Source organism: Aspergillus tubingensis (assembly GCF_013340325.1).
Source record: "Aspergillus tubingensis WU-2223L DNA, scaffold_15, whole genome shotgun sequence".
Classification (NCBI taxonomy): domain Eukaryota; kingdom Fungi; phylum Ascomycota; class Eurotiomycetes; order Eurotiales; family Aspergillaceae; genus Aspergillus; species Aspergillus tubingensis.
In genome coordinates, this window is record NW_023336289.1 from 1559833 (window position 1) to 1574220 (window position 14388).

The 14388-nt window shown below is 50.3% G+C and overlaps 7 protein-coding genes across 7 annotated transcripts; 4 read left to right on the forward strand and 3 right to left on the reverse strand.

Moving 5' to 3' along the window:
• Positions 1 to 923: 923 nt before the first annotated feature.
• On the reverse strand, positions 924 to 2644 carry AtWU_11348 (cytochrome P450; the record flags this gene model as incomplete). The annotated part of the gene is made up of 5 exons (XM_035506448.1): positions 924 to 1089; positions 1149 to 1315; positions 1370 to 1684; positions 1739 to 2524; positions 2579 to 2644. 5 exons carry the CDS (start codon positions 2642 to 2644, stop codon positions 924 to 926), a joined length of 1500 nt encoding a protein of 499 aa, XP_035362341.1.
• Positions 2645 to 3276: 632 nt separating this feature from the next.
• On the forward strand, positions 3277 to 4147 carry AtWU_11349 (RTA1 like protein-domain-containing protein; the record flags this gene model as incomplete). The annotated part of the gene is made up of 2 exons (XM_035506449.1): positions 3277 to 3433; positions 3483 to 4147. The coding sequence occupies 2 exons, from the start codon at positions 3277 to 3279 to the stop codon at positions 4145 to 4147; spliced, it is 822 nt and encodes a 273-aa protein (XP_035362342.1).
• Positions 4148 to 5438: 1291 nt separating this feature from the next.
• On the reverse strand, positions 5439 to 6771 carry AtWU_11350 (FAD-dependent oxidoreductase; the record flags this gene model as incomplete). The annotated part of the gene is made up of 3 exons (XM_035506450.1): positions 5439 to 6451; positions 6503 to 6637; positions 6681 to 6771. 3 exons carry the CDS (start codon positions 6769 to 6771, stop codon positions 5439 to 5441), a joined length of 1239 nt encoding a protein of 412 aa, XP_035362343.1.
• A 1625-nt stretch (positions 6772 to 8396) lies between these two features.
• On the forward strand, positions 8397 to 10196 carry AtWU_11351 (acyl--CoA ligase; the record flags this gene model as incomplete). The annotated part of the gene is made up of 4 exons (XM_035506451.1): positions 8397 to 8489; positions 8543 to 8680; positions 8749 to 9189; positions 9249 to 10196. The coding sequence occupies 4 exons, from the start codon at positions 8397 to 8399 to the stop codon at positions 10194 to 10196; spliced, it is 1620 nt and encodes a 539-aa protein (XP_035362344.1).
• A 276-nt stretch (positions 10197 to 10472) lies between these two features.
• Positions 10473 to 11736, reverse strand: AtWU_11352 (SDR family oxidoreductase; the record flags this gene model as incomplete). The annotated part of the gene is made up of 5 exons (XM_035506452.1): positions 10473 to 10985; positions 11041 to 11331; positions 11396 to 11528; positions 11588 to 11639; positions 11703 to 11736. The coding sequence occupies 5 exons, from the start codon at positions 11734 to 11736 to the stop codon at positions 10473 to 10475; spliced, it is 1023 nt and encodes a 340-aa protein (XP_035362345.1).
• Positions 11737 to 11944: 208 nt separating this feature from the next.
• AtWU_11353 (trichothecene 3-O-acetyltransferase) lies at positions 11945 to 12468 on the forward strand (the record flags this gene model as incomplete). Its single annotated transcript, XM_035506453.1, has 2 exons — positions 11945 to 11955; positions 12099 to 12468. 2 exons carry the CDS (start codon positions 11945 to 11947, stop codon positions 12466 to 12468), a joined length of 381 nt encoding a protein of 126 aa, XP_035362346.1.
• Positions 12469 to 12648: 180 nt separating this feature from the next.
• On the forward strand, positions 12649 to 13486 carry AtWU_11354 (trichothecene biosynthesis acetyltransferase; the record flags this gene model as incomplete). Its single annotated transcript, XM_035506454.1, has 3 exons — positions 12649 to 13074; positions 13145 to 13390; positions 13463 to 13486. 3 exons carry the CDS (start codon positions 12649 to 12651, stop codon positions 13484 to 13486), a joined length of 696 nt encoding a protein of 231 aa, XP_035362347.1.
• Positions 13487 to 14388: the final 902 nt, after the last annotated feature.

The following is a 14388-nucleotide window of genomic DNA, read 5'->3' on the forward strand; positions in this document are numbered from 1 at the left end:
GGAGATGTGGACAGAAAGGAACTGAGATACTTATATTGACTGGCCAAGCCTTTAGCCTAGCTAGGATTGAGATGGAGGTCGATGAGGCATGCAATGACGGATCCGACCCGCCTCGCTGATAGGAATAAAATCGATGGGATATACGCAACCTGTTGGGATATCGTGAGCACTGTTTGGTGTTTGAGGCATGCATGAGTCAGCTCGGGATGTGTTGTACGTCGTGTTTGAATTCATGCCTCGGTTGTGATCCCTGCAGTAGACAAAAGAATAACAGATCAGGCCCACATAGTCGGGCAGCTCAGCCGAAGTGCAGCGCACAAATTCTTCGATAAAGAGGAGATGCCCCCGTCACAAGGGGGCTCCATCGTGGTTTCAAGATTGGAAAATCCATTGATCGAGCTTACTCTTTACTGACAGGAGACCTCATGAACGGTCCGTGCTGCCATATCAATGCTGTGTCAATTGGTACCCCCTCCTTCACCGTTGATTGAATAAGAGGACAGCGTTGATATTCGGCTAATCTTCAATTCCAGCAATCCACAACTTATCTTGCAGAACCAGAAGATGAGCCTGGAGCGCTGGAACATCAAGAAAGTAGCAAGGTACATAGTAGACGTGTACAATCTAGTTAGCGTTTGCTTCCTTACATTTGTGCTGGAAGACGCACTGCAGAACGCTGTGAATGATTTATTCCGCTTGCTGAGCTGGTATTCCTTGACACTAAATTCTCATGTATGTAAACCAACGTACCCACAGAACCAGGCATTTACACCCACTGGACTGGCGTCGATGCGTTATCCCAGCGGATCGAAAAAGCGCGACCAAATTGATAGCCAAATGACAGGAAAGAGCCTTGAGGATAGTAAAGGTGTTTCTAGTCTGCATGTCGCTTGGGTCCACACGAATAAATTGAACGCAAACAATCACGGACTATCTCTGGGTACAGGTTTCAAGTACACTTTCAGCGGCCGTTTCTGCCACATCAGAAAGTTCTTCTGCTGGATCCAGTCATGGCAGTCCTCCGAGATAACCATGTCAAAGTTAAACGTGATCAAGGCGAGAATGAGACGCATCTCGCTGTATGCAAGGCTAAAGAAAAAACTTAGTCACACCACGGGATTGGAGCAAGAGGTTGAATTGAAACTTACTTTCTCCCCAGGCAATTTCTTGGACCCACATGGAATGGCTGAAAAACGTCACGACGATCATTCGCGAACTGTGGGCTGCCCATGAAACGCTCGGGATGATATGAGTTGGGGTCGGTGAAGTGCTTTTCACGATGATAGAGTGCCCACTGGTGCATTGACACATAAGTCTGTGTAACATGTCAGAAACGTTCTGGAAAATAGGACATCATAGATAGACCCACGTTTGCTGGTATATAGTGCCCAAGCACCGTGCACCCTCCTCGCGGGCACATGCGCGGGAGACCGTTTGCTATGGGTGGGTACATACGCAGACCTTCATCGAGACACGCGAGCATATAGGATAATTTGTTAACACTGATCAGGTTGATCTCATCTTGGCTGCGAAAAGTGGACCGAACTTCGTCCCTCAGCTTTTGATGAGCTCCAGGGTTCTCGAGAAGGAAATAGGTGACTCCACTCAACAAAGATGCTGTGGTCTCCGACCCTCCAATAATCAGAATCTCGGCGTTAGCGATCAGGTGATCCATGCTAAGGCCCTATATGTATGAGTGAGAATAAATCTTTGGCAAGCGTGATCCTTTGTAGCTTACCAAATCTTCTTTTTTCTTTAGCAGACTGTTGATCAGATCCGGTCGATTTTCGGTAATAGCCAATCGGCGGAGCATCTTAGTCGTGGTAAGGGCTTTATGCTTCTTCTGGGCGTCCTGGAGCGATTTCGGAACCAACAGCAATAGAAGTGTTCTGAGCATGGGGTAGAACGATATTGACTGGAGTATAATTCCCAACCGTCCCGATTCAAATATACTTCTGATCCAAGAATCATATTTTGCATTTTCCAAACAACCAAACGCTTCACCAAATGCAAGATCACCAATGATATCAAAGGTGGTGAAATTGTACCAGTCGGAAAGGGCCACGGGTTGTCCACTTTTACTATGCACATGCAATTTCTCCAAAAGCAAATCAGTGTATTTGCGAATCAAGGGCTCCTGATCTCGCATTGACTTCTCCGAGAAACCATGAGCCATGGCGCGACGCAGACATTTATGCTGATCTCGCTCTTCGTTGACAATGTGTCGTGCTTCGGGAAACGGTCGGTAAAACCAATCGGCTTTGCCCAGCTCTTCCTCGCCGTTCTTGTGGCCCATGATGTCCTTCCAGGCGTCCGGATGCGAGAACGCAAGTTCATCAGGTGCAATGCGGACAATGTCCCCATAACGATCATGGAGGTCCAACATGTGGAATGGGAGCGTCCCTAGGAGTGCATAGTAGCAATAGGGAAGGCGAGAAAGGGCATGGGAGACCGGGCCCGGGAACCGACTGAGTGGGTGAAAGAAGACATTATAGACAATTTTGGTGACATAATAGATGATGACCTGCGCAGGATAGTTAGATTTAGTGTTGTATTTATAGCAAGGAAGAGATAATACCGTGGAAAGAAGTACTGCCAACCCCGTGCTACCGTCAATTAGAATTAGATTGTTCGTTGTGAGCATGTTCAGCAGTGTGACGACCATCCGCCAGTGGATGATAGAATATTCCAGGTAAGGTTGTATCGGCCATATTTATATAAAGTAGGAGGTGCTTTTAATGGATGTATTTGGAGACATGCGCAGGCTGCCACAATTCAAAGTCCAGAATTATCTGAGAATAGAAACGCGGGTGGAGGCAAGCAAATAAACCTTCAATTAAAGTTCCTACAGAAAAAATGGAAAGCGAGTTCGAATGCGAACCCGAACCCGAACCCGAAGCCAACCCGAAATGTGGAACCCTGAAACACATTCTAACAACAAGATCTGCACGACGTTGATGGTGAACAAGCCAACCATATCTCGCCAAAAAGCTGTTCCCGTAGTTAAAGTAGATCCGTGGAGTTCTGGACCATCAAGGGCATCCTAAAAACTGCCGTTGTAGCCAAATTCCTTCGTCTTCATCTCTCAGCAGGAAAAGGGCAGAATCAGGCATAGTTTGTACTTGTTACATCCGCTGTTCAGAAGGTTAATTCGACTGCCTAGTTACAAGAAGACGTATATATGTATAGACCAATGCGTCGCTCACTCCTCGCGGTCTACATCTTACAAGGAAAGTTATTCTCAACAACCTCTTCCATTGTGAACAACTTCCAATCATGACTTCTACGCAATGCGAATTGTATTTGTATACTCCTAGCCTTGCATTGGCAATTATCGCAGTTATTCTATTCTCTACCCTGACTACCATCCACATATACCGCATGATTGAGTCAAAAGCGTGGTTCGGCATATTCTTCGTCCTCGGTGGTCTGGGTAAGTATCCCGATCACTGATGCCCTCTTACTTCATTAACAACCTGTAGCACAATTGGTCGGATATACAGCGCGATCCTTTTCGACGCAAGATGTTTGCGATAGGGCCACGTACGGTGTGCAATCAGTTGCACTGTTGATGGGACCGACATTGATAATGTTTTCCGTCAACCTCACTCAAAGCGAATTTGTTAACGTGCTCGATGCCGAACAATTTTGTTGGCTCCCACTGGCGTGGCAGAGGGGCGCCTATCCCGCTCTGAACGCAATTTTGATGGTCGTTCAGCTTGTTGGAGGGTGCATGACAGTCTCATCCTCGACTGCAACGGTGGCGACGGGGACGAAGCTAACAATTGCTTTATACGTGATCCAGACAGTTTTCTGGGGATTCACTATGGCAGAAAATATCTGGATGAGCTATCGCTTGGGACGCCATCCTACAGCTGCTAGTAGCTGCGTGCTGGCTAGCTGGAAGATGTGGAACCAATTGATCCCCTTAGCAGGCTCAATCATTGCCACTGGACGCAACGTGATGCGGCTGACAATGGCGGGCGGCATTGAGTTTCTCGTGGACTATGAATGGCCTTCGTACGCATTTGATGGGTATCAAATGGTCGTGGTTTTAGGTGCGTGGGGGATCTTGTACTTACCGGGGAAGTGTCGGGAACTTTCTACTCGAGTGCGCTATACAAACCTCACTCGGCTGAGAGAGTGAGAGAGTGGTGGATGAAGTGTAAGAGAGATTTTGGCTCATTTGTGAGATTTGATTGCTCGTTTTTGGTGTTGGTAACATACGGAACGGGAATTCGCTGGCACAGCATTATTCTGCAATGAAACCTTTTTGTACCTGCTTTCCGCGAGCTATTTCTACTTTATTATCCCAACATTTCCGATAGCACATGCACATAACAAGCTAAGGTTGCTGTGTGTTTATATCTTGGGCGGTTAGAGAGTATTTCAAGCAAGGATTATAGTATCTTGAATTTACCGATTTCTTATTTCCGTAATGCCAAAGATTGAATGAGCCAATGCATTCCCAAGATTGCAACTTATCAATGGCAACGGACGAAAAGCATCTAGCCCTACGCCCGTTTATTTGCAATCCTAATTGACAAATCCTCCAAAGACGGCACTGTATCAAATCAAAAATAGAGACATCAGCGCCCATCTGCGACGATCAAATTGCGCAGTTCAACCGCCGCCAGCGAGTCCACACCATAGGAGGAGATATCCTGAGCAGCAGACATCCTTCGACCACCAGCCCAAATATGCTAGCCAATTTCCTCATCAGCCCCTGGCAGATAAGATGATACCGCAACTTGCCCTGTTGCGTATTACCTCCCTGGTGGAACTATGGTTTCCACTCAAGTGTGTGCACTGCATCGCAATGAGGCTATCTTTCAGAATTCAGAAAGGGATATCCCCGTCACCCCTAACATACGACTATATCTGGAAATGCTGTACATGCTAATGGAATATTTATCCACTTGAAGGTTCGACCCTCGTTGATGGGAGTCTCCGACCCATGAGATGAAAGACGCCTACATGCCTTCGGTGGCACCTCCAGGAGTAAGCCGCCGTTTACTACCGAAACACTCATCCATTATCTCACCTATCGTCAACCACATCAGTCGAGTATAGTGTGTATCGGTAATAGTCTCACGTTAACGGAGATCCGACTGACCACGGCCCTCTTCCTACGTCAATTTCCCGAGGTTCACATGTCGCGTCGGAATAGCATGCGGGATGAGATTTGGCATAGGAGCAGTACTTGATCATGGCATCAAAGGGCCATCGCTTGCTTGTGGAAGCCTGAGTTGACTTCCTCCACAGTATCGCTAAAAAAATGAGAACCATATGGTGTAAGAGGCTTAAGTGGCAGGTTGATGTTGTTTGCAAATACATAGACACGGTCATATAGGTGGTTCAAGAACCTTAAAATCTACATTCACGAAAGAATATGACTGCAAGCCTCATATTGTAGTCAGTATCTAACAATAATTTTTCTAATTCTTCGTCAACTCGGCCACCCGCACCTCAAACACCTTAGCCGTCTCCCTCATCATAGTATCAATGTCATAGTCCCAGATACGGTGAGATCGCCAATACACCTCATCATGGCATATAGAGGCATCAGGACCGACCTCATTATCCTGCCATTCGTAAAAATTACCAATAATGCGACTGCTTTCAACCAGCCACTGCGCACGCTCGCGACGAACAGCATCATAAGTCTCAAATGCGGTTGTTATTAGAGCGGCTTTCCCCTTGGGGTCACATTTCGTCGCGTCCACTCTCTTCGCACCCAGGTCAAGCACCGCACACAGCACAGCCACGTCTTCTACAGCATAGCCCGCACCCGCGCCGTGATGCGGAGCCGCCGCATGAGCTGCATCGCCGGCTATACAGACAGGTCCTCGGGAATAGGTATTTGGAGGATGATCGTACGTATCAAAAACAGCCCATTGATTAATAGGATCGGGAAGCAGGTCGATTATGGTGCGCATCGTAGGGCCAAAGCGAGAAAAGGCAGCCGCCACATCGGTCTCATTCCTCTGAGCCGTCCAACGATCAGCATATGGCCAGGGGTTAGGGTCTGTGACGAAGGCGACGACATTCAACAGTGATCCGTGGGCAATGGGGAAGGTCAGAGCATGGGCATCAGGACCGAGGTGCATGAAGCGCGTCGCCACTTTAGCATCGCCCAGTGCTTCCCTGGCGCGATCCATCGGGATAAGGCCGCGCGCCGCATATTTATGGCTGTAATGAGCCGATGCTGCTGGGTGGTCTTCACCGAAGAGAATCTGGCGAACACGCGACCGGATCCCGTCGCAGCCGATCACTGCATGAGCTGTAACTGTCGTGCCATCTTGGAAACGGAGTAGCTGGCCGAGTCTATTATCTGCTGCGGGCTCCAAAGTATCCAGCGCCTTGTAGAAGGTAACAATACCCTCAGGGAGTAGACGTGCTAGCTCTCCCAACAATTGGGCACGGTGACAGCCCTCGAAACCACGCTCGCCTAGGTAGATCTTGAAAAGCAGCTATTCCTCGGTCTCCCGCGGGTCGGTACCGGTCTCGTTGAATGCGTCCACCCACTGGAACCAGTCTGAAGCATTAGGGGTAGCGACGCGTTTGAATGCAGCATGGATACGCGGGTCGACCACTTTCATTGCCCATTCGGCGTTGGGAGTGAAGCCGATGCCCGCTCCGATTTCGTGAAAGTCGCGGGCTCGCTCGTAGACGCGGACGGGGAATGCCGCGAGACAGGAGTCCCAAGGCCAGGGTGATACCCGTGATTCCGGCCCCGATGATGGCAATTTCGAATTTGTTTGTATCCATCTTGCTGGCGTATGAATTAAATGGGGTAAGTTGTTGGGAAGCGACACATCTATCCCTCCAATATTCGTGGTGGGGTGCTAGATGGCTGTTTATCGATAGGGTATAAGATTTTAGTGCTTACTGCCCAGATGACGACTGCGTTAATTAAGGGGATCACTGGATTTACATAAGAGTTTTGTATTGGTTTCATTATTGACAGGAGTTATGGGCATGACCCTAGGAGGTGGTATTGATAGTCTGCAAGGGCTGCATGGGTTGCATAGGTTGCTCCTAAGTTCGCTCGAGACTGTTCGACTAGTCACCGCGATGGGAGACCTTATCGAAGTCTCTGACACAAAATATCCCGAGCTTTGCGTGGGCCTGCCCTTTGCCGGGTCCAACTTTCCTTGGAGTTGTTACCACGGCTACCTGTTGCACACATCGTGCAACCAATGGGGGTCTTGTCACCAATGTAAACCTCATCTTTGTTGCTACCGAGCACGCTGCTATTCTGCAGGCACTGAGCTCTGTCGATGAGACGCTTCCGCCTGAACTGGAACTAACTCCGGCGGTGGCCTATAACCGGACCATTGGCCAGGTGAGCATTGGTCAAGATAATTCCTCCTCGACCACGGTACTAATTATGGGAAAGCCACTTGTGCCGGCGAATACTATATGCTACGGCCCTCAAGAACAAGTGTTGGGGCTATTGAGCCCCTTCAACAGTCTCCTCCCGGTTATGTCTTGCAGTGTAACCTTGCCCTGAAAGGCCCTGCTCGACACCACCTTCTTTGGCTTAGCAGCCCAGGAAGTAGGGGCCTGCTCTAAATACCAAGCTGTCAATGTCTACAGTATTGGCTCTCCCACATTGACACATCTGGCTGGGAGTCGTACATGAAGCACTTATTGCAATTCTATCGCCATAATTCCACCTACGATGGACGCTTTCTTTTCCAACGCTAACCCACTTAAGCGGCCCTAGCCATGCCGTAATCGGATATGGCCTACCCCCACCAACAGATAAAGATGCATATGTAAGGGGCTCCCAGCCACAAAGACTTTGTGCAGAAATTGACGCTCAAGCCACAGCAATCTCGAGTGATGGCACACAGGACCCTGCCTTGAAGACCCAGTCAACGCCTTCTTTCAAGAGTATCGCCGCCATTTCCAGCATTCCAGCGGCTTCGACAAACTGGCCGTTTATGTGAATTATGCTCATAGCGATGAGGGGCCAGATGTATGGCATACGCCGGAAAGCTGGGCGATCTGACTCGGCTGAAGCAAGCCTGGGATCCTGAAGAGCGATTCAGCTGGAGTAATCCTGTTCCTTCATAGGATGAGTCGTTAGAGCTGCAGTGTCACTGAATGTACATACCAGGAGCTGATTTTCGGCGAATGGAGTGGTGGGCTTTTGCCAAGCTTTCCTACTCGGATCGTACTACTCCGCACAGTTGCGCCAGCAGTCTTCACCCGGAGTTTACGATCGGACTTTGGACCTGAGAGCGATCGGCATTCATTGCTAGCCTGTCAATTCCCAAACCTCGGACTAATTCACATGACCATAAGCTAGGGCATATAGGCCCAGTCTACCCCTCTCGTACTACATGACTTTATTCCCACTTAAGTTCTCCCCGCCTCTCACCACCATGTATTTTCAAGGCGAGGGCAGCATTGACATTCCCGTGCAAGACATCATTTCCTGGATTTTCGACGAAGAACGATATGACATCGACAAGCCAGTAAGCCTATAATCTCCCTCCAATGGCAAAATGCCGCTCATGCAACACTGCAGGTCTACATCGATGCCTCCGATACGAGCCGTTCCATTTCCTGGCGACAAGCCCGCATTCTGGTGCGTCAGTTGGCCGCTGGATTCAAAGCAGCGGGTCTGAAGGACGGCGATTGTGTGTGCCTTCACTCATTCAATGATGTATGCACTCCAGCACAGAATATTTCGTCCCCTCCGACGGAATTCCAGTCCACTCACATAATGATCAGATCTATTACAGCATTCTTGTGCTCGGAATAATCGCAGCCGGGGGAATATACATGGGCACCAATCCGAGCTATACATCCCACGAACTCGGCTATCACCTCCGAGCAGCACAGGTTAAATTCGTCATCAGTGAACCAGAGATGCTAGATCGCATGATCCCCGCCGCTGAAGGCAACGGTATTCCGCAAGACCGCATCTGGGCCTTCACAACGCGCGAGTCGCAGGTTCCAGCGACGACGGGACTTGCTCCTTGGACTGCGTTGCTGAAACACGGCGAAGCCGACTGGCGCCGTCTTAATGATCCCAGTCAAGCGAAAACCACCGTAGTAGCGAGACTGTTCAGCTCCGGTACGACTGGTCTCCCTAAACCCGTGGATTTTACCCACTACAATCTGATCGCACAACATACGCTGGTGTACGATGCACATCCCGTCCCATTTGAGGTCAGAACACCTCCATCCCATCCCCAAGTCGCATATAATCCCCACCTAACAACTACTAGGCACGCCGAATCCTCTATCTGCCCTTCTTCCACGCCGCCGCAGCCCCATCCGCACACTTCAGCATCCTCCGTCTTGGCGATCCATCCTACGTCCTTCGCCGCTTCGAGCCAGACCTCTTCTTAACCACTGTTGACAAACAAAAGATTACCGAATGCACGGCCGTCCCGCCAATTATTCATGCGATACTCGCCCAGTCCACGACCTCGAAAAACTCCAGGTCATTACAATCACTAAAAGTCATCCGCTGCGGCGCCGCCCCACTAGACAAAACAACTCAAGCACGTCTTCAGGCCCTCCTCTCCCTAGACGCAACCTTCACCCAAGTCTGGGGCATGACGGAAGCCTCCTGCATCGCGACCATGATACCCTACCCTGAACCAGACGACACAGGGAGTGTGGGCCGGTTACTCCCCGGTATAGAAGCGAAGATAATCGACTCGTACGGGAATGATATCACTGCTCTTGACACAACAGGTGAGGTCTGTCTACGGGGCCCTACCATCGTACGCGGATACTTCAACCTCCCTTCCGCCAATGAGAACGCGTTCGATAAAGATGGGTTCTATAGAACAGGCGACTTAGGGTACTGCGACGGCAAGACAAGAAAGTGGTATCTGCTCGATCGGAAGAAGGATATTATCAAGGTTCGCGGATTCCAGGTTGCGCCGGCGGAGGTGGAGGGCGTACTGCGGAATCATCCGCGCATTCGGGATGTCGCGGTGGTGGGAGTCTATAATGCCGAAGCAAAGACAGAGTATCCGAAGGCGTATGTTGTGAGAGAGGATCAGTCGCTAAATGAGGATGAGGTGAAGGAGTACGTGGCGCAGCGGCTGGCAAAGTATAAGAGGTTGGATGGTGGGGTGCGGTTTGTGGATGCGATTCCGCGTAATGCCAGTGGGAAAATTTTGAAGCGGTTATTAGAGGATACGAGAGAGATGAAGTTGTAGATCGGTGACGGGAAGGCAAAAGAGATAGAGGTTCCTATTGACATCTACAGCAGGTAGGTTGCCAACTATGCGGCTTCTGCTCCTGACTACGTCTTCATAATTCCATAGGAGCGCAATCATCCCAAAGTACTGAGAAGGCTATAACCACTATGAAAAAGAACACGGTATTGATTCTTAATTCGACCAGATCCTTCCTACAGTCTTGCTTGGACCAAGCGTGTAGTATCCATTTACCTGGCCCTTCGAGGCTTATCTGACAGTGTACTTCTAAAATATCTACAACTGAGCCCGCTCCATCATCGAGGTCACTGCATCTCCCACACAAGTGTTCAAATCGCGGAAAGTCATTCCCAGCATCTTGCGCGACTTGGAGTTATCAAATCCAAAAATAGGCTGGGGCAGGTCATCGGGCATATCGCTCGGAGGCAGCTGGTGAGCCAATTCCGGGTGCGTGGCACGAATAGCCTCCGCAACTTGCTTGTTCGAGAAGTGGCCAGCCACGGTAAAGAAGCGATGTCCACTGACCTCGGGCAACTCCAGCGCTTTACGATGAGCGAACGCAACATCACGGACATCCACGAAAGTGAAAGGAATGGCGATAGGCGCGCCCCCATCTTTCCATTTTCCGAGCATCAGGTCACGGATAATGTGGTTTGAGGTGTTCAGGGCTTTGAGATCCGTGACGTGTCGTGGCTTTGGTCCGAACACCAGCGGGGGGTTAATAGTGACAAGGTCGAAGTTCGGCTTCTCTTTCTCGACGAATTCAAAGGCGGCGCGCTCAGCAAATATCTTCCGCTCTGTGTCAGTAGGGGATAGTGTCGTGCGGTGATAAATGGGCCCATACCTTGCTCGCGCGATATGTAACCTCCGGTGCCATGGCCTCCTCCCAGGTCACCGATCCATAGCTGGTCTCATCGTACACCTCTGGGTGGTTGGGAGGAGTTACAATTGTAGCCGAAGAGGAAGTCACAACCACTCGCTTGACGGTCTGTGCGTAAGCCTTGATGGAGGTCAGCAGTCCGGTGGTACCTTTGATTGCTGGGTCAAGGAAGTCCGTTTTAGGATCGGTGTAGTTGAAATGATAGGGCGAGGCCGTGTGGACGACCAAGTCTAGGTCAGAAATGGATTGGATAGCCTGGTCTTCCATGTTAGCCGGCACTTGGAGTATCTGCTTAGCCGTGTAGAAGAGTGAGGGTTACCTCATCATAGGCCCCATCTTTGGCAATATCCTCCACCACCACGTACGAAGCAGCCTGATCGCCGGTATTTGACAACGATTCGAGAAGCTGGCGGCCCTTGTCGTGTGTGCGAACAGTCACTACCACTTGATACCTAGGATACGTCAGCGTTGTGAGCAGAAGGATTTCCGTTTGGTGAGAATGCTTGCTTACCCAGCGTCCAGCAGCTCTGTCAGAATGTGCGAGGCGATGAAGCCTGTGCCACCTACATATCCAGGAAAGTTGGTTCATCTGCTGCAAAAGCATGGCAATAGTGGATTCCACTGACCTGTAAGTAGTACCTTTTTCACGAGAGAACCCATCGTGAGCAGCCAGTGAACAAGTACAGAGCTTCTGGTTGTGTGTGTTTCCTGCTACAGGGCGATACTGTCTAAAAAAGGGTTGAAATATATCACTGCTCATGGCGGTGTGGGGAAGTTCCATTTTCAGCTCGGACAAAATATTCTGGGGTGAGCAGTCGTGAAGGATGAACTGTCAGAGATCGCTGCATATGCTCGGATACCCAAAGACATGGCAAGTCCGTATGAGAAACTCCGGGTGTGCCCGATCTGTTGCCCATTTATCCATTATCCTATTGGATGTCCGCGGGAAAGCAACAATTAGGAGGGCTATAGTAGAAGATCATATAGACCCATAGAAATAAGTGCATTATCCATACCTACAGTAATCGCCTCCAGCTCGGGCCCTTCGACCCAGAAGCCGAGTTCGTCAGTAAGAACCAAAGCATTGAACGGTTCCAGATCCGAAAAGAAGACCTCAGTCGGTACGGGCTTATCCTCGGTAAACTGCCAGTACTGCAGGTCTACAGCCACATCATGCTTTCTTTTGCCATGCCCGAGGGGGTGTCACAAGACACTATCATCGCCGATCCCGAGGCTGCAGTGCGCCAGATCCGATCCCATGTGCCCTGGATGGCCGGCAAAGTTGTTAATGTTGGTAAAGGCCCGGGAAATCTAGAGCGATATGTTGTTGCTCCACGCCCACCCCCAGATCCTCTGATTGTGGTGCGCGACTTCGCACGCCTTCCCTCTTGATTCGGAAATTCAATGTGTAAAGGCACCCATTTCCCATATTAGACTCGCGTCTACTATCCCCAACAAATGCCTTTCCCCCGCGCTTCAAGGATTTTGAAGAGGACACGTTTCGGGTAATCCGCCTTCAGACCAGCTTCGTCGAAGGGGGGAGTCTGAATAGACTTTGTCACCCAGCATAACATGACCGATGCAGGCGGCCTTTTCGGCTTTGCCCGCCTGGTCTCCGTGGCTATGTGGGAAGAACAGTTTTCCGACTCCCTCTTAGAGCAGGTCAATCGCGATCGACACAGCCTCATCCCGCTTTCGAGCCCGGGTGAACCCATATTAGATCACTCCCACCATACCCGTCTCCCAATCACCGATGCGCAGCCCGTCGTGCGCCCTGATCAGCCCAGTGGCATTTTCTTGCGCTTTACCGCTGCCAATATGGCTGAGCTGAAGGTCGTCGCTAGTCAGTCTATGACCCCAGACCCATATGTGCCCTACAGTACAACCGATGATGCCGTCAGTGCTTTCTGTTGGAAGAAGTACATATCAATTCGGCATCGGCGATGGAACACGCCAGGCGCGCGCTCCCCGTTCTCGCGAGCCATAGACGGCCGAGAAGTACTAGGGGTTCCGGCTCGAATGTATGAGGGATCCGGTTCACAATGTCACGACTTGACTCACATCCCAGGAGCTGGTTGATCTCCCGCTTGGCGAAGCTGCTCGCCACATGCGCCGTGAACTGAACCGGGCGAATACCGCTTACCATGTGTGGAGCTTTGCGACATTCATCACGCAGAAGCCTGACGAATCTACCATTGCGGTGGGCGCTTCAACCCAAACACGGACGTGGGATCCTCATCGGTGCTACGCGTGGATCTGTTCTCGATGTTTGGAAAGCTCGGGGGACCTGACTTTCCTGGCATCCAATTTCTCAGTCTGTTGTACTTTCCTTCGCAGAATCCTCGTGGAGACTGTGACTTGTTAACTGACTGATGCTGATATGGAGGCTTCAAATCAGAGCCTGGAGTAGACTTCCATGGTTTAGTACATTGGGTAAAAGGCACTTCACAAAACTCCGATTCAGGGCTTGTTGAAACTCCGTGTGGTAGAGTAGTAGGTAGCCAGTCAAGAACTGTCAAGACCATTATCATCTCGTATCTCACAGACAAGCAAGAGCTCACTAACCATTGTTCAAGTAAGTCTGGCGCGTGGAATGTTTCTCTGCCCCCACCTAGCAGGTGGCACCCATGTGGCATTTGTATCTAGACCTAGGCCTACAGCTTTAGCCGCAACCTCTGTTTTTTTATATTCATAAGTCCCCTCTTCCTCCACGGGACTGGCACTAACGCCCGCATCTACCACGGCCAATGCAGGGTCTCAAGCACATTGCTAAGCCCTCACATCCGGCTCAGCTTCGCGGAAGCTCCCGTCCCCTCCCAGCCAGGGCCGGACGTAGTGTCCGTCTATAGACACTTCGGTGACTTCAAGGGCTGGATCCCGATGCCGCTGGATCCCTCAATCTCACCCACCATCGTTGCAGAAAAGATCATTAAGTCCCTCCGTCGGACAAAAGAAGATGACGATCGTTCAGGTGCAAATGGGTGTGGGTTTCCGTGTTTGGATTCAGTCAGGCCGCCAGACTAGCTGCTAGTCTGCTCTTCCAGAAACGGGACTAGGCTGGTCGGAGGGTATGGTGAAATCATCTTTCGCTTCGCTGTCTTGTTTGCCGGGAGGGACCCGATGATTTCTGTTGATGTAAATGCTATGACGTCGGTGCCTTCGGCAGTCTTATCTTTGCCTACGATACATATCCATGGGCTGCAGGATGTTAGAATACCATCGTAAGCTTCTGGAGAGGTAATGCGATCATCAGGAGGCTTCTTTGATCGAATGGGAGGGGAATTATCGGGTGCCCATCAAATTGAAGGATGC